General features: G+C 40.6%; 1 protein-coding gene across 1 annotated transcript in view; it reads left to right on the plus strand.

Annotated features, from left to right (window-relative positions):
- Positions 1–19,511, plus strand: part of SMC1B (structural maintenance of chromosomes 1B) — a gene marked incomplete at both ends in the record, with an annotated part of 86,157 nt that overhangs the window by 43,819 nt on the left and 22,827 nt on the right. The window contains 7 exons of the mRNA XM_080704758.1: positions 1,221–1,367; positions 6,984–7,121; positions 7,352–7,468; positions 9,605–9,711; positions 14,685–14,826; positions 15,844–15,989; positions 17,571–17,724. Coding sequence (XP_080560884.1) covers positions 1,221–1,367; positions 6,984–7,121; positions 7,352–7,468; positions 9,605–9,711; positions 14,685–14,826; positions 15,844–15,989; positions 17,571–17,724 — 951 coding nt within the window. The remainder of the gene's footprint in view (positions 1–1,220; positions 1,368–6,983; positions 7,122–7,351; positions 7,469–9,604; positions 9,712–14,684; positions 14,827–15,843; positions 15,990–17,570; positions 17,725–19,511) is intronic.

A 19,511-nucleotide genomic window follows, 5' to 3' on the forward strand; every position in this document is an offset into this window, starting at 1 on the left:
ATTTATAGCAGTTCTACTAGCTATAATTTAGGTACCATAGTTTTGTGATAACTCAGTTTTTAAATATTTTAAAAATATAATGTCAAAAAATTTTAAATCCTAGATGGACATGATGGCATATACCTGTAATCCCAGTACTTGGGAGGCTAAGACAGGAGGATCACAGGCTTGAGGGCAGCCTCAGCAACTTAGAAAGACATTCAGCAACTTTGCAAGACCCTCTTTCAAAACAAAAAAAATAGAAAGGGCTGGAGTGTAGCTCTGAGGTAGAATGCTCCTGAGTTCAATTCCCAGTACAATAATAAATAAATTAATTAATTTTAAAATGATAATTCTTTATATTCAAGTATTAAATGATTACCAAGATAACAGTCAGTTAAAAAATATATATTATGTAGAACTGGAGATGTAGCTCAGTGTCTCCCTCTGATGGTTTCTAGAGAACTCTATAATCTGGCCTGTTGGCTTCATGTCTGTTATTCCTTAATTCTTCCAGGGGTCTCATCCTGCTTTAGGTTCCTTTCTCCATCCCAGCCCTGTGACATGCACCACTCTTTCAGCCTGTGTCAGGTGTCCTTGCCCCACTGCCAGCATCCTGCCACCACTCTGGGGGACGTCTTCAGCAGAGGGAGTGCACGCGACTCCTATTTGTTGCTCCCCTTTGTCAGTTCACATTATGTCGTTTTAGTTTCTCACAGGTGGTCTCCTACTTTGACTAGTCAGAAACCTTTGCACAACATCAAGAATTGATTTCGTTTATTTCATAAAGCATATGTTCACTAAGAGGACTATAGATTCCAGGCTATCTTTATTATTTTTCTTGCTCTAAAGTTGTTTGTTTTGGAGAATGTGATTTTTTTGGTATTCTAAAGTTATTAAGGCCATTTTCATAATATGCCATTGGCATGTATGTCACATTCTTCAAACACAGGATTACATAATGCATACTATTGTGATTAAATATATATATTTTTGCTTTTGAGTATTGAATATCTTTGGAACTTACTTTGAACTTTTGTAATTGCTGCTAATTTACTGCCTAGATTTGCTTTAGGTCTTAGAAAAATGGGTTTTGTGGTTGTTTATTGCTGTTCTCACATAAAGTAGATATTTTATTAGTAAAGTCCAGTTCTGTAGATCCTCTGCTGTAAATATTGCCTCATTGTGTTCTTTATCTTCTATGCACACATTTTTCTAAAGTAATATTTTTAATTTTGCAGACTGTGGCTCTTGATGGGACACTATTTTTAAAATCTGGGGTGATCTCTGGAGGGTCAAGTGATTTAAAACACAAGGCTAGATGCTGGGATGAGAAAGAGTTAAAGAATCTAAGAGACAAACGAAACCAGCTAGTCCAAGAACTAAAGGTAAATCCGTGTTCTAAAAGTTACGTTAAGGAGAATAATTGTATTTTAAACTAAGTGGGCTTTCTAAATAATAAGTGTTATGCACTGCTTATTTTCTTTGCACATTTTTATTCTTTTTTGGGAGGGTACTGGGGATCGAATCCAGGGGTATTCTACCTCCAAACTCTACCCCAGCCCTATTTTATTTTTATTTTGAAACAGAGTCTTGCTAGGTTGATGAGTCTCACTACTTGGTAAGATTGCTCTCAAACCTGTGATCCTCCTATTTCAGCCTTTCAAGTACTGGGATTATAAGCATGTGCCACCACATCCGGCTCCTTTGCACATTTTTGTATTAGGTTATTTTATTACTTTAAGAACTATTTGTATAAAAAGTAAATATATGAGCCGGGCCTGGTGGCGCACGCTTGTAATCCCAGCATTCGGGAGGCTGAGACCGGAGGATCGCGGTTCACGGACAGCCTCAGCTATTTAGTGAGGCCCTCTGCAACTCAGTGAGACCCGGTTTCAAAATAAAGAATAAAAAGTAGGGCAGGGGGTGTAGCTCGGAGGCAAAATGCCCCTGGGTTCCATCCCCAGACCCAGAAAAAAAAAAGTAAATATATGTTATATTTCTCTTTTTAGTTGGCCTTATGTGTGTGTAACTTATATGAAATAATAGTCACCAGTGTTGTGTCTACTTCAGTAAGTTTTGACAAGTATACGTAGTTGTGTAACCACCACATCTATGATACAGAATATTTTATTGCCCCCAAACTCCTTATAATCCCATACATATTTAAAATGTCAACTTTTAATAGATATTGTCTCTATAATGCTTTTGGATCATTTATTTATTTTTCTAATTTTCTTCTTTTGTGTATACAAAAGACATTTTTTATTTAAAGAGATATTGTGGCACAGTTACTTGACTAATTTTAATTTTTTTTTTTTGGTTGTACTGGAAATGAAACCCTTATACCTCTAAGCTACACTCCCAGACCTATTTTTATACTTTTTATTTGGAAACAGGGTCTCTTAAGCCAGCACGGCTGGCTTCGAACCTGCGCGATCCTCCTGTCTCCGCCTCCCAAGAGCGGGGATTACAAGTGTACGCCACCATGCCCGGCAATTTTAATCTTTTTCTGTAAGCATATGACCATATTTTATGTTTTAATCTAAGGTATAAATATGATCAACTTTTAAAGATGTTTACAAATTTATGCCATTAGCACAAAAAAAGTTGTAGGAAAATGGCAATTTGAAATGAAGCCTTGCTTTTTATATGTGTCCATACAGACTTCCTCCATGTGTCTCACCTTTACCAGGTGGGGGCTGAGTAGTACTGTCTTGGTCTTGGGAGTGGTCAGTCCTTTCAATGGAGTATTATTCATCTTTATTTTTTTAGACATTTATATATATATTTTGGTGGTACTGAGGTTCCTGGAAGCCCTTCTACTTTTGGGATACACTCCCAGACCTATTTATATATTTTTTATTTGGAAACAGGGTCTCCTAAGCCAGCGCGCGCAGCTGGCTTCGAACCTGTGCGATCCTCCTGTCTCTGCCTCCCAAGCGCGGGGATTACAAGTGTGCGTCACCACGCCCGGCTATTATTCATCTTTAAAAAGGAAGGAAATTCTGGCAAATGCTTACAATGCAAATGAACTTTGAGGAAATTATATTGAAATAAACTAAAAATAAACCAAAAGAATAAGTACTGTATGATTCCACTTCTATAAAGTCTCTAGAGAAGTCACAATTCATAAAGACAGAAGTTTAATGGGGATTGCTAAGTTTAATAGGGAAGAGGGAAATGGAGTTATTTAATGGGTTTAGAGTTCGCTTTGCAAGAAGAAAAGGGTTGAGATTGCAAAATGTGAATGTATTTAAAGTATTGAACTATATACTTAGATAATATGTGTATTTTACTACAATTTAAAAAATAGAAGGACTCAAGGCTAGAGATGTGGATCAGTGATAGAGTGCATGCCTAGCCTGCATGAGGCCCCAGGCTCAATCCTCAGACACATACACACATGCGCGCACGCAACTCTGAGACCAGATAGATGTATGGCTGAGTTCTAGGTAATATATTTCTAATCTTACTTCAGTCATTTTAAAACATAGAAAAAGATGTAAACTCTCCAATTCATTTTATAAAGCTCGGATAACTTTTTTGCGTGTGTGGTACTAGGGATGGAACCCAGGAGCATTCTTACCTTTGAGCTACACCCCCAGCCCTATTTTTTTTTTTTTTGAAATAGGGTCTCACTAAGTTGTATAAGGTCTCACTGAAAAGCTGAGGCTGGCTGCAAACCTACAATCCTCTGTCTCAGGCTCCCAAGTACTGGGATTATAAGTGTGCACCACTACACCCAGCCTCATATAACTTTAAAATATTATAGAATAATACTAAAGATAAAGCTAAAGGATAATTACTGTGTGAATATAAATGCATAATTTTAAATAAAATATTAGTATGGAAGATTCATCAATAAAATGAAATAAGTCATATGACTGGATAAAGTTTGTTCTGGATAAGAGCATGGGTTTTTTGATATTGATCAGTATAGTACATTACATTAATGAATTAAAGGCAGGAGAAAATCACATAATCAAGTGTGGAACAGGCATTTGGTAAAATTCCGTAGCTAGCCCTAATTAAAAGTAAAAAGCAGGGCATAGTGGTATATGCTTGTAATCCCAGTACTTGTGAGCTGAGATGAGAGGATTTCAGGTTCCAAGTCAGCCTCAGCACCGTGTGAGGCCCTCCACAACCGAGGGAGACCATGTTTCAAAATAAAGGATAAAACAGGACTGGAGTGTAGCTCAGAGGTAGATGCCCCTGGGCTCAAACCCCAGCACCACACACATGCACACAAATACAAGTAAAAGAGTAACTGGTGGGAATAGAAACACAATGCATACCTCTTATGCGGGGTCTCGCTAAGTTGTGGAGGACCTCATGAGATTGCTGAGGCCGACTGTGCACCTGTGGTCCTTCTGGCTCAGCCTCCCAAGACTGGGATTGGAGGAATGCTGTGGAGCTATACCCTGGACTTTCCCCTGCATCTTTGTTTTCTCGATAATAGCCTTTGGTATTGAATCTCAGCATAGTGGAATTCCTCATGTATATTCTGGATATTAATCCTCTTTCTAATGAGTAGCTGGAAAGAGTTTCCCCTAGTTTACATGCTGTCATGTCGCTGTTGCTTGTTTCCTTTGCTATGCAGAAGCTTTCTTCTTTTTTCTCCTCTTTTCTTTCTTTCTTCTTTCTCTTTTCCTTTTTGTGTTACTGGGGATGAAGCCAGGAAGTTCTACCTATGGGCTACGCCCCCAGGCCTACTTTCCTTTTTATTTTTAAGCAGGGTCTTGCTAAGCTGCTGGCCTTGAGTCCCTATAATCTTCCCGTCTCAGCTCCCCCAGTACTGGGGTAACAGGTGTGTGCCATCACACCTGGCTCTTCAGCTTCTTTCTTAAGGACTTTGTAGAGCCGGGCATGGTGGCGCATGCTTGTCATCCTGTGCTTGGGAGGCTGAGACAGGAGGATCGCGCAGGTTCGAAGCCAGCCTCAGCTACTGAGTGAGGCTCTCAGCAACTTGGTGAGACCCTGTTTCCAAATAAAACATAAAATGGGTCTGGGAATATAGCCTGGAGGTAGAAAGCCCCTGGGTTCCACCCCCAGTACCACCAAAAAAAAAAAAAAAAAAAAAAAGGAGGACTTCGTAGTTTTCATTGTATAGGTCTTTCACTTCCTTGGCTAGGTTGTTTCAGGCTATTGTGAATGGGACTGTTTTCCTGATTCTCAGTGAGTTCATTTTTGGTATAAAGGAAATCTGCTGATACTTGTATATTGATTTTTATATCCTGCTCTTTGCTGCATTTATCCTGCTACTTAGTACTGGATTTAGCACTAAGAGACTTTTGGTAGACTCTTTAGGGTTTCCTAGGTATAGAATTATGGATGATTTGACTCCTCCTTTCCTATTTGTGTCACTTTTTTTCCTCTTCCCGGATTGTCTGGCTAAACTTTACAGTAAGGTATTGACTAAGTGGTGAGAGTGGGCACCCTTATGTTGTGCCAAGGGAGGAAACGCAGTTAGTTTTCCTCATTCAGTCTGATACTGGTAATAAGCTTGTTGTGTGTAGCCTTTATTATGTTGAGGTATGATTCTTCTCTAGTTTATTTGGAATTTTATTTATTTATTATTTATTATTTATTTTGGTGGTTCTGGGGTGGAACCCAGCGGCTTTTCTACCTCTGGACTATATTCCTAGACCTATATTATACTTTATTTGGAAACAGGGTCTCACTAGGTTGCTGAGAGCCTCGCTAAGTAGCCGAGGCTGGCTTTGAACCCATGCGCTCCTCCTGTCTCAGCCTCCCAAGCACGGGGATGACAAGCGTGCGCCACCTTATTTGGAGTTTTTATCATGACAGGATACTAGATTTTATCAAGGCCTTTCTTCATCTTCTGAGATGGTCATGTGATTTTTTACCCTTGATTCTATTTGTCTGTACTGGGGATTGAACCCACTAGCATTTACTTTGAGCCACACCCCCAGTCCTAGGATTACAGACATGTGCCCAGCATTTGGTTCATGTTTGATAGGGCAGATGTGTCTAGAAAATTTGTCCTTTTTTTGTACCACAAAAAAAGAGCACAGGACTCTCCCACTATGCTATATCTCCAGCCCTATTTTATTTTGAGAGACGTTGTCCTAAGTTGTCGAGGCTAGCCTCAATCTCCGAGGTGCCACGATTACAGGTGTGTGCCATATCCAATTTATTGGCATATAATTTTTCAAAATATTTCCTGGTTGGGCATGGTGGTGCACACTTGTAATCCCCACGCTTGGGAGGCTGAGACAGGAGGAGCGCATGGGTTCAAAGCCAGCCTCGGCTACTTAGCGAGGCTCTCAGCAACCTAGTGAGACCCTGTTTCCAAATAAATTACAAAATAGGTCTGGGAGTATAGCCCGGAGGTAGAAAAGCCTCTGGGTTCCACCCCCAGTACCACACACACACACACACACACACACAAATATATATATATGTATGTATGTATATATATATATATATTTCCTATGGTCCTCTATGTCTCAGTAGTATCTATTTTAATATCCCCTTCTTTGATTCTCTCTTTGTTTTTGTTCATTTTGCTAGGGGTTTGTCAACTTTGTTTACCTTTCCAAAAAACCCAACTCTTTGTTTCATTGATCCTTTGTATTCTTTTAGTCTTTATTTCTGATCTGATATTTATTTCATTTTACTAATTTGGATTTGGTTTATTGTATTAAGACCTTATGATGTACCATTAGGTTATTTATTTGGAGATCTGTTTTTCTACAGTAAGCACTTAAATCTATAAGCTTCTCTTTTAGAATACATTTAACCATAAAGCAAATGTTAATAAATATTTTTAATATTAGAATAATTTCTTGTCCTTTATCAGATTATAATGAAGTGAAATTAGAAATCAATAGCAAAAGTAACTGCGTAAATTATATAAACACATAGAGATTGAAAAAGTAGTAGTTCACTTAAGAAATCAGGGAACAAATGTGGAAATTCCTAGAATCAAGTGAAAGTGCTTTTCTGTAGAATGTTTTCACATTTCCCTTCCTTTGTAGGATTTAATGAAGACACTGCGCAAGGAAGCGGATTTGAAACAAATACAGACTCTAGCACAAGGGACGAATACACGACTCAGATATTCACAAAGCGAACTCGAGATTATTAAAAAGAAGCACCTTGCTGCCTTTTACAGGGTATGTTGATAGAAACTGAACTAGAACATAGATTTCCAGGAATCTCCCTTGGTTAAGATTTATTAGTCCTTTGATTTTTTATGTATTTAATCTTATTATCCAACTGTACCAGAATTCACTTTAGCTCATGTATTCTCTTTTATTCTAAAAGACACCTATCATGTTTGGGCTTTATTCTGTATATAAAGCTAAAACAGCCATGTAAAAAGAACATTTCTCTCTTCTATTAGGAACAATCTCAGCTACAAAGCGAGCTATTAAATATTGAGTCTCAGTGTGCAATGCTCAATGAAGGAATCAAAGAACAACAGCAACGAATTGAAGGATTTCAAGAAAAGATAGATAAGGTGACGTACTCATAGTAAATGGCATGTGGACCAGACAGCAGCTGTAGAGCGTCTTGAATATGTGCTAGGGCAGAGGTGAAAAGACAGCAGCACCCTATCCGCAACAACTTGTAAGCTAAGTTTGATAGGTTTGGCCAGTATATTCCACACATCTGTAGCCCATCTCAAGACAATGCTCAGTGCTTGCTTATTCTCTTCGGCTCCAGCCTCTCCTTGTTCATGGTAAAAGTTATTACCTGGTTTTTCTCCACTGCCCTAATACTCCGAGAGAAAGAACCATCATTCAGATTGTCTTTAAGTTTATTCACTCAGTAGTTACTTTTTTTTCTTTTTTGTGATGCTAACAAATGAACACAGGGGCATTCTACTTTTGAACTCCACCCTCAGATCTTTTTAATTTTTGTTTTGAAACAGGGTCTCACTAAGTTGCTGAGGCTGTTCTTGAACCCGAGATTCTCCTGTCTGAGCCTGTACTGAGGTTATGGGCATGTGCCACCACGCTGGGCTCAGTAGTTACTTTCCTAACATCTGTTATATGCCAGCTTAGGTGCTTGTCTTTAGGGCAACCACAGTTTGGCCATCTAGCCTCTGCTAATAAAGTACTGGGAGCTTTCCCGGGCTTAGCGCATTACACTGTTGGCCACCACTAACCCTTAGACAGTTCCTGTCACCCATCCTCCAGAGCCTCCACTCACTGCTTTCTCTGCCTTTCCACGTGATTAGAATGCTGCGCCTGAATTACCTCTTTTGCGAGTTAACTATCCCTAATCTCTTTAGTTTATTCATATTACCAGAGACTTAAGACTAGCTTAGAAACCGTCCTCTGGATGCTTTTTTTTTTTTTTTTTTTTTTTGGTGGTACTGGGGTTCCTGGAAGCCCTTCTTCCTCCGGGCTACACTCCCAGACCTATTTTATATTTTTGAAACAGGGTCTCTTACACCAGCACGGCTGGCTTCGAACCTGCGCGATCTTCCTGTCTCCGCCTCCCAAGCGCGGGGATTACAAGCGTGCGCCACCACGCCCGGCCCTCTGGATGCTTTTTATTTGTGCAAGCCCAAACAGAGCATAACGTCAAATTATGGTCTGACAGTAAGAGCATATTGTGAGATCTGGATGTTTAGCTCTGCTTTCCACAATTTGGATTTTCTGCTTATGCTGATGGTAGTGTACTGCTGCACCAGTCTTGTAACATCCACGTATGAATATAGTTAGTATGTATTCAACCAAAATATTAAAATTTTAATATACCATACTACTGCAGGTTTCTTTCATTCAATAATTATAAATATAAATGCAAGGCATTTAAAATTGTTTTGCTGCATTTAGCTCATTCCAGCTTTTTCAAATGTGTGTATGTGTGAATGATATATATACTGGGGATGGAATCCAGAGGCCTTCTACCTCCTGGCTATATCCCAGGCCTATTTTATTTTTTACTTGGAAACAGGCTCTCACTAAGTTTCTGGGGCTGACTTCAAACCTGCAATCCTCCTGTCTCTGCCTTACAATTATTTTTATTTTTATTTGTTTATTTATTTATTTATTTATTTTGGTGGTGGTGGTAATGGGGTTCCTGGAAACCATTCTACCTCTGGGCCACACTCCCAGACCTATTTTTATTTTTATTTGGAAACGGGGTCTCTTAAGCCAGCGAGGCTTGCTTCGAACCTGCACGATCCTCCTGTCTCCGCCTCCCAAGCGCGTGGGTTACAAATGTTCGCCACCACACCCAGCTTACAAATATTTTTCATTGTTAATTTTTATTCTAACTCACTTGTATTTTTATTGTCTGAGATGCTATTTTTTAACTTATATGTAAAGATAATTTCTTTATTTGTGTAGCACATTGTATTTTGGTGTGGCCAAAATAAATGGAATTCTTCAAGCTTTAATCAGTACATAAAGCCAAAATAACTTATTAAGGCAAGCTAATGAACTTTATTTATTTTTAATAAGAAATTTGAAAATAGACATAGTTTATGGAAATTAAGGATAAGAAGGAACTAGCTAGACACAGTAATATTACTTTTTGCCCAAATCCAGGAAAATCTTGGTGTGAAAACATATATTTAAGTATTATCTGTGTATTTATTGAAATTATCTATTAAATCAGTTGTTTTAAAACAATTTAAAAGGTAGAAGATGATATTTTCCAACACTTCTGTGAAGAAATTGGTGTGGCAAACATTCGTGAATTTGAGAATAAACATGTTAAACAACAACAGGAAATTGATCAAAAAAGGTATTTTTCATTGAAAGATATTGGTATATAGTTTATACATATATAAGTAAATATTTTATAATTTAGAGAATCATGCCTGAGGTAGTTTTTATTTTAGTTCATCAGGAAGTAGCTAGTGAGCCGAGTGTGATGGTGCACTCTTGTAATCCCAGCATTTGGGAGGTTTAAGACCAGAGAATCGCGGTTCGTGGACAGCCTCAGCTACTTAGTGAGACCTCTGCAACTTAGTGATACCCTGCTTCAAAATAAAGAATAAAAAATAGGGAATGCTTCTGGATTCCACCCCCAGACACACACACACACCAAAAAAAAAAAAAAAAATAGCGCCAGGCTTGGTGGGACACACTTGTAATCCTAGCATTCGAGAGCCTGAGACCAGAGGATCTCAGTAGCTAAGCTACTTGGCGAGGCCCTTTGCAACTCAGTGAGACCTGTTTCAAAAATAAAAAGACTGCCAGGCATGGTGGTGCACGCTTGTAATCTCAGTACTTAGGAGGCTGAGGCAGGAGGATCGTGCAGTATAAATCATTAGTTACTGGTTCATAAATAGTCCAGATCTATTAAGGAGAAATTAGATACTTACTATGGAGAAAGCTTATGCTTTTCAAGAAAATTATCTTGAGGTATATGTGTTAAATAAACTTACTTAGATTTTTTTCTCACTCTTTAGGATCAGCTTAATATCAGCTAAACCATTTTATTTTATGTTTTTCAGTACTGGGGGTGGAACCCAATGGCATTCTACCTCTGAGCTACACCCACAGCCCTATTTTTTATTCTTTTTTATTTTTTTTTTAACAGTGTCTCACTGAGTTGCAAAGGACTTCACTAAGTAGTGGTATTCATTGAGATGCTTGTATGCTTTGGCTTTTTTTTTTTTTTTTTTTTTTTTTTAGTTTACCAATGCTGGGTATGCACAACTGTAATCTTAGTACTAGGGAGTCTGAAACCGGAGGAACACAGGTTTGAAGACAGCCTCAACAACTAGTGAGACTCTCATCAGCCTAACAAGAACCGTTTTTTGAGATGGAAGCTTGCATTATATGTTTTGGGATTGTCTTTTTCAAATATAAGCATCTCAGGTTACTTATTTTCTTCTATTCAAGCTGCATCCTTCAAATTTTCGTGTTGAGCCAGGCATGGTGGAGCACTCATGTAATCCCAGTAATTAGGAGGCAAAGGCAGGAGGCTTTCAGGTTTGAGGCCAATCTCCACAACTTAGAAAGACCCTCGGCAGTTAGCATGAGACCCTGTTTCAAAATTTAAATATAGGCCAGGAGTGGTGGCACACACTTGTAATCCCAGCATTTGGGAGGCTGAGACGAGAGGATTGTGGTTTGATTAAGGTTCCATCCTTAGTACTGCAAAAGAAAAAAAAATTTAATAAAAAGGACTGGAAATGTAGCTCAGAAGTTGAATGTTCCTGGGTTAAATTTCTAGTACAAAAAGAAAGAATTGGTATGTTATATTGTTATTCTGTTGAAAGTTTTTTTTGTTTTGTTTTGTTTTTTTTGGTGGTGGTACTGGGGTTTGTGTAAACCCTTCTACCTCCAGGCTACACTTCCAGAAACCTATTTTATATATATATATATATATATATATATATATATATATATTGAAATAGGGTCTCTTAAGCCAGCAAGGCTGGCTTCGAACCTGTGCAATCCTCCTGTCTCTGCCTCCCAAGCCCAGGGATTACAAGCATGCACCACCACTCCCAGCCAAAGTATTTTTGTGTGTGTGTGACATGGGATTAGAAATCTGTTGTCTAATTTAACCGATATTGGGAGAGTGCAGTACTTTTCTGTTAGTGATCTTTAAATTGATTGTATTTTGTTGAGGAATATAATCTGCATTATTCTGATCCTTCCAATTGAGGCTTATCTGTAGTCTATCTTTGTGGGGGGGTGGACTGGGAATGGGATCCAGGAGCATTCTACCTCCAAGCTATACCCCCAGCCCTATTTTTTATTCTTTATTTTTAAACAAGGTCTCACTAAGTTGCAAAGGGCATTACTAAGTAGTAACTGAGGCTGCCCGTGAACCACGATCCTGTCTCAGCCTCCCGAATGTGGGGATTACAAGCATGTACCACCATGCCTAGCTTGTGGTCTATCTTAACAAAGTTCCACACGTCCCAGGGTGGCTGCTGTGGCTTGGGTCTTCTGTGCTCACTGGTTCTCCGTCTGGTTGTTGTGGCGGTCACCAAGTGAGGAGCGCTGGCATCCCCTCGTCTGTCAGTTTTTATTTCATGTGCTTTCAAGCCCTGCTGTGAGGGGCGTATGTGTTCTTGAGATTGTTGCTCCTTTGTTTTGTTTGTTTGTTTGTTTGTTTTTGTTTTTGTTTTGCAGTACTGGGGATGAAACCCAGGGTCATTATACCTGCAAGATATACCCCACCCCTGTTTTTTATTTTATTTTGAAATGGTCTCACTGAGTGGCAGAGGGCCTCACTAAGTAGCTGAGGCTGTCCAGGAACCACGATCCTCCTGTTGAGACAAGTGCTCCTCCCAAGTGCTGGGATTACCAGTGTGTGTCACCATGCTCAGCTGAGTTGCTCCCTTGAATTAATTCTTTTATCACAAAATGCCTTTTCTTTATCTGTCATAGTTTTTGTTCTAAAGTCAACTTTGGACTTCAGCAGATTTTCTCTCTAAAGAATTTTGCTTTTATTTATTGTTTCTCATAAAAGTTTACCTAGAAGCTAGGCATGGTGGCACATGCTTGTAATCCCAGTACTTGGGAGGCTGAGACAGGAGGAACACAGATTTGAAGCCAGCCTTGGCAATTCAGCAAGGACATCTGCAGTTTAGTGAGTTCCTGCTTCCAAATAAGAAATAAAATTAGGCTGTAGTTTAGCTCAGAGGTAGAATGCCCTGGGTTCAGTCCCACTGTTACACACGCAAAGAAAAATCCAACTAGAATTTTAATTGAGATTGCATTGGATTTGTAGATTTATTTGAGGAGAAATGGTATATTCAAGGTATTGAGTAATCCCTTCTGAGAACATAGAATGCATCCATTTATTTGAATTTTCTAAATCTTTTATTGGGGGATGTTAAAGTGTTTTTTTTCCATAAAGATCAGTGTGTTTTTGTTCATTCCCAGACATTTTATAGGTTTTTCTTATATATAGTATCATTTTTTTGACATTTGTTAAGTTGGCTACTATTAGTATAGAAAAATGGTCTCCAATTTTAGGTTGAGCCAGCATCTGATAGCTTTGCCAAACCCTCTTCTTTCTTCTAGTAGTTATCCATTATATATTCTCGACGTTGTCAAGAATGTATAAAGCAGACTGCCGAACACACAAGTCAGGAAAGGGAAAGGTGCAGACTGGAGGTACAACTGTGAGCCAGTTTACAGAAAGCCCTAAAGTCATGCGCCCAATTAGAGATAGAAAAGGAGACCTCAGAAGACGCTAACAAGTTGAGGAGCTGGGGCAGAGCCACTGACCCCAAGGAGTACTGCAGCCGTGTGGCAACATGGAGCCCAGTGCACAAGTGCCGCCCTCGTGATCCCTGGTCTGTGTGTCTGCTTCTGCAGCAGGAGTCCCCTTGATCTTGCTTACCCGCCTCCACAGGCAGCGCCCTCAGAGGGTGGGAGCTGGGACTCTGCCTCCCTCTGCCCTGCCTGGCACAGCTGCTTCTCAGTGGATGGTGTGGGCAAGAATGGACTCTGCTAGGTCTCTTTTCTGTTTGATGGGGTAAGAGTATCACCTCATAGTCACACTTGAGGGAGCTCATTTGTGGCAGAGTGTTGATAGCAGGCACGGGGGAGTTCTCATTAAATATCTCTTTGTTTTCATTGTTGTTTTTGAATCAGTATTTACAGTATCTATTAGAAGTAGTGCCTAAAAGTACCGTGGGGTGTGTATATGTGTAGTGTTTTACTAGGGGTTGAATCCAGGGGTCTTCTACCCAGCTGAAAGTACTTTTTGAATGAATGCATCACCAGTAGGTGAGAAAAGGGGGAGGAAAGGATGGGCTACAGCTAATACTGGAACACTTTAAGAGGAATTTAAGAGGAGTTCACCAGGAAGGAACATGTTCTTGAATTCCCATGTTTTGAGCTTCTATATGAATAGCTAGTCATAAAGACCAACTGACCAAATAAGAAAAAATACATGAAGCCAGGTGCAGTGCTGCACACCGTAATCCCAGCTACTCTGGAGGCAGAGGCAGGAGGATCACAAATTCAAGTCCACCTGGGCAACTTAGTGAGACTGTCTCAAAATACAAAATAAAAAAGGGAGGCTGGGGGTGTAACTCAGTGGCAGAGCTTGTCTATCATGTGCATGGCTCTGGGTTCAATCTTCAGTACCAATAAATAAACGATAAAAACCTAAGTTGTAACTTAAGGAAAAAGAAATGAGCAATACTGTGGATTATAAAGTATTTAAGAGCGACAGGAGGATCACAGGTTTGAGTCTACGACATGATAACTATAAGGACACTTTCGAAATAAAAGGGGTGCATGTGGCTCAGTGGTAGAGTACCTCGGGTCATTCCTCAGTAAAACACACACAAGCACACAGATTTAGAGACACGTCACCATATGCAATATGTAGATCCTGATGCAAACAAACAGTTGGGAATTTTTAATTGAATGAGACCACCTGGAAATTTGGCGATGCTAACATTTTGATATTAAAGAAATGTTAAGGTCTTTTAGCTATAATTATTTATGGTGTGAATTAAAAGTCACTTCACTTTCAGAGCTATAAATAAAAATGCAGATGAAATTGCATGATGTCTGGTGTTGACTTTAAATAATCAAGTGATGGCTCTGTTGGAGTTAGAGATGAAAGATTGACCATAAGTTGATAACAAATAATAAAGTTGGGTGAGAACTACATGGGGCTCATTATAGTAATCATTCTTTTGTATTTGAAATTTTCTTTTTAAAAAGTTTAAAAAGAAAAAATCAGAGCACTCTCCTTACCACTTGTAATGCTTGACTTTATTATACTAGGTTAGAATTTGAAAAACAAAAAACTCGGCTTAATATTCAGCTCGAATATAGTCGCAATCAGCTTAAGAAGAAACTCAGTAAGATCAACACATTGAGAGAAACTCTTCAGAAAGGTGGAGAAGACATCGATAACCTGAAGAGGGTAACTAACAGTGGGCATCTGAAATAACGTCCTGGTCACGGGGGAAGCCCCTTGTTAGCTTTGGAGGGTCTGATAGGATGGGGGAGCAGAGCTTCACGGTTAATAGGTGTTGATCGGCAGGGAGGGCAGCGGGGGTGCCATGAGTGACTCCTGCCTTAGTTCTAACTCGGGGTGACAGGTGGAAGGAGTCGGCAGCAGGTGGTTGGACAGGGGGGTAAGGACAGCACCACCTGCGGAGTGGCTGGTTGGTGGAGACTCTGCAGGTAGATAGTGGAGAGCAATGGCTCAGCTGTGGAGTCAAAGGCCACGGTGCGCCTGGAATCCGAACTAGGGAGGCTGAGGCAGGAGGGCTGTAGGTTCCCAGCCAGCCTCAGCAACTTAGTGTGAAATAGGTCTGGAGTGTGCTCAGGGGTAGAACACCCTGAGTTCCATCTCCAGTACCACAAAAAAAGCAGAGAAGAGTAGGGGGATTAGGAAGAAGGGTAGTTAGCTAGCAGAAGTGGTGGGGAAGCTGTGTGCTGCAGGAAGGAGAACGTGAAGGCTGTGGGAAGGCTGGGTGGCCTGTGTGCGTGCCACGTGGAGGTCCTTGTGGCAAGAGCATGTCACAGACAGGGGATGAAAGTCAGATGGCAGTAAGCTGAGGACGGGTCAAAGGGAAGGGTGCATAGGCACGGGATGCTGAGACAGGAGGATCACAGGTTCACAGCCAGCCCTCAGTGACTTAGGCAAAATAAATAGGGCTGGGGGTGTGTAGCTCATAGGTAGAATGTCTGGGTTCAATCCTTAGTACCCCCAAAACAAGAAATAATAAAATGAAGGATGAAAGCAGGTTGTGAGTACCGATTTCCAAAAATGTGTAGAGCCAGAGTGGGTCACATCTATGACATACGTTCAAGTGGCATACAGGGTAGAGGCTCATCTGGGAATGACTGGCTTGGGCTTATTGGTAATAACAGAACCTGTCAACTTTATTAATATAAGAGATGGTAAATCTATAATGCAGTCCTCTCTGTTCAGATTGAAGAAAACTTCCTGCAAGCCGTGAATGAACTCATGGAGAAGCGGCAGCAAATTAAGGACATATTTGTTGCTCAGAATTCCAACATTGAGAAAGTTCAAATTCAAATTGAAGAGGAACGGAAAAAGGCTTTTGCTATTGATAGGTAATTAAATATTCATCTGTTTGAAAGATCTCACCTGCACTGTAAACATGTGTGCTGTCAGTTTGAAACTTACTATATGAAGTTGTATTTGAATGTGTACCCTTTGTTGCTCTTGGTCCTGCGGAGCACATTTCAAATACTCTGATTTGAGAAAAACCAAGAAAGGCAGTTGGCTGTCTAGAGCAGATAGTTCTTTTAGTGGATGAAAATATGAACCTGTATAATTAGTCCCTTGCCCGAAATTCCCCTTGATATACTGATGTCTTCATTGGTCCATAGATTCTGTCCATTCTGCAAAACGTAGCACAGAGTAAAACAGTAGAACTGAGCTGCACTGCCTGGCACGGTGCCTGAAGCTCCTCATGGTGAATGGGGCAGTGAAGATGCCTGCCTCAGGTAGCAGTCATAAAGCTGATGAGAATTCATATTTAACAGCACATAAGACCGTGTCTGAGACGGCACATGGTGAGCATGTATATTTGTGAGGATGACACTTTGAGTTGACTGATGGGTACCAAAATAACAAGTGATCAGACAAAATGGGCTCTTTCTTGTTCAACCTCCTGGCATGTCAGTTTTCCTCGCTGTCCAAAGATTTTCAGTTCTTTAAGATAAAGAGATTTTAAAAATATTTATATTTAGTTTAAACGGGACCATTTCTGTTTTTCAAAAACCTTCCTTCCTTTCTTTCCTCTTTTTCTCTCTCTCTTTTCTGGCCACTTTCTAGGTTCTGTTGAAAGTTCACATTTCCGCTGGTAACCCTTGCGCCTCATCTTCAGATAAGGGCACTACAGCAGCAGTAGTGATTGTACAGAAACTGCAGATTGATATTTCTCTTGCTAAGACTCTCCTTGTTTGAAGTTCCAAAATGTAGAGCTTACATCAAGGAGAAAGGCAGCTTGAAAATGCACAGATTTAAAAGTAAAGTAACCGGGAAAGTACTGTGTCTTTGCAGGCCCTGATTAAAGCAGGAATGCTTATTATTGAAAACCACTCCTACCAGGTATGGTGGGCACACCTGTAATCCCTGGGCGGGAGGCTGGAGCAAAAAAACAACAAGTTTGAGGCCAGCCTTTTAACTTGGCCAAACCCCTTCTCCAAGTAAGATTTTTAAAAGAGGTAGAAATATAGCTCAGAGGCAGAGCACTTGCCTAGCATAAGCAAGGTCCTGGGATTAATCACCAGCACCTTGAAAAAAAGAAAAGCTCCCTTGGGTTAAATAGTTTAACTCATGGTCTTTCTCAAAAGTATAAATCTAGCATTTATAACACATAGAAGAAGAGTTCTTTTTTTTTTTTTTTTTTTTTGGTGGTACTGGGAATGGGCTACACTCCCAGCCCTATTTTATATTTTATTTGGAAACAGGGTCTCTTAAGCCAGCTGAAGCTAGCTTTGAACCTGTGCGATCCTCCTGTCTCTGTCTCAGCCTCCCAAGCACGGGGATTACAAGCATGCACCACCACGCCCGGCTCAGAAAAAAAGTAATCTTTTTATGTAAATTTATGACATGACATTTTTTCTTTCTGGATGCAATTTTACATAATAAGTAAAAGTCACTTTTTCATATTTTTGTATTTATAGGGAAGTGGGAAAATTGCAAAAGGAATTTGTAATCATTCAAACCTCTCTGGAACAGAAACAACTAGAGAAACATAACATGCTGCTTGATTGCAAAGTGCAAGACATTGAAGTGGTCCTTTTGCTGGGGTCACTGGATGACATCATAGAGGTGGAGGTAATCTACAAGTGATGGTAAAACATGTGCTGTCTTACGGAGCTGAGTGCGCTGCCCTTTGACGGATTATTGTTCTTTGGTTCTTTGGCCGTTAGGAATGGGAGACATCTTTTTTTCTAGGAGGGAAAAGGGAAAGATTCATCCCAGAGAACTAGACATTCTGTGCAGTTCTCTGGTCACTCTTGCTGACCTTGTCTCTTTAGTTCCGTAGGATGGACCAGAACTTCTTATCTTTAATAGATCCCCAAGAGAACTTAGAATTAAAGCTGTTTTCCCCTTTCCACTTTGCCTTCAGACACTCAGAAATTCATTCCATTTTATCCAGTCTTCTGCTTCAGAAGCAGCCTTAGGTCTCTAGGATCCTGACAACTTCTCATAGCATAATTCTGTGTAATATACTCACATTCTGAATAGAAAACCTCATCCTGGCCACAAGTGCCATAAGCCTAACTAAATGGCCTTAATATTTAAAAAAAAAAAAAGTAGGCATAATGGGCTAGGATTGAGACGGGGCGTCTCACACGTGGCTCAGCTGGGGCCTTTATGGGTCTTCCCGCTTCCTTGTTCAGTATGTTTTAGATTTGTCCTTTCAGATCTCCTCCCTCCCCCAGGCTACGGGTAACCATTGGCATTGACCAGGGTGGGAGACACTGTCCCTGCCCTCTCAGAAGACTTCTAGGGAGAATTCTTACTAGCGCATTCTGGGCCATGTACCACTGTTGTGTGGAGAGAGCAGGAGGGGTAGCGTAAACAAGTAGATGGAAGCAGGAAAACACTGACTGCACCCTGAAAGGAACAGAGGTCTCCCTAAAGGGCAAGGTGACCTTGGGAGAGTTTTGTGAATACAATGGAGTAGAGGCAGAGGCAGCTCAGCCAGTGAGTGATATCTGGGAATGCTGATGGTCCTAACTGTTGCTGCTTTATTTCCATTGTTCCTCCAGTGAACCTCCAGTATTACTTTCCCCCACAAATGCAAACCTATTTGCTGCTTTATTAGCATTAAAGATTTTTACATTCATGGCAGGGCATTTCAAAGCAAGATTAAGATGTTAAGCTGAATTCATATTGAATCATTATAAAAAAAAAGGAAGTGATTCTTCTAGTTTCCAGTCCAGCATGTAAGAAGCTTGGAAGTCACCACTCCATGCTAACAAAAAGTAAAAGCCAGGCGTGGTGGTGCACACTTATAGTCCCAGTGCTTGAGAATCTGAGACAGGAGGATCGCAGGTTCGAGGTCAGCCTTGGCAACCTAGCAAGACTAGGTAGCAACCTCAGGTACCTAGTGAGACCCTGTTTCAGAATAAAAAGTAAAATAGGGCTGGGGGTGTATCTTGGTAGATTTTCTCTGATTTCAACCTCCAGTACCAAAATAAAAGAAGTAAAAAGTTGAACAAACTGAAGTCAGTAACTCTCCTTAGGTCTGTCTGAGTAAGCTGTGGCCCCAGCACTGGCGAGGCAGGCAGGCAGATCCAGTCTTGCAGCTTAAAGAGCAGGGGCCTCCTAAGGAACCAGAGCCTCTTAGGAAAACCCAAGCTGCCACCTGCTAGCCGCTGGGGAGCAGTCAGAGGGGCTCCTACCTCTGCATGAGCACCCCTAGAAGCTCTTGAGCCTTTTGCCTCAGGAGAAACTGGTCAGCTCAGGCCTTACCTGCTGGGTTTTGGTGACCACCTACTGGACCCAAGGGAGGGAAATGCCCCTCTGGCCAGCTCTGGTCATGCTGTCCTACCTAAGGGGAAGGCAACTGAGAAGCAAGGATGAAGTTCTGAGTCCAAGGACAGAGGCTGGCT

The sequence above is a fragment of the Muscardinus avellanarius genome, assembly GCF_963383645.1.
Source record: "Muscardinus avellanarius genome assembly, chromosome: 11".
Taxonomy (NCBI): Eukaryota; Metazoa; Chordata; class Mammalia; order Rodentia; family Gliridae; genus Muscardinus; species Muscardinus avellanarius.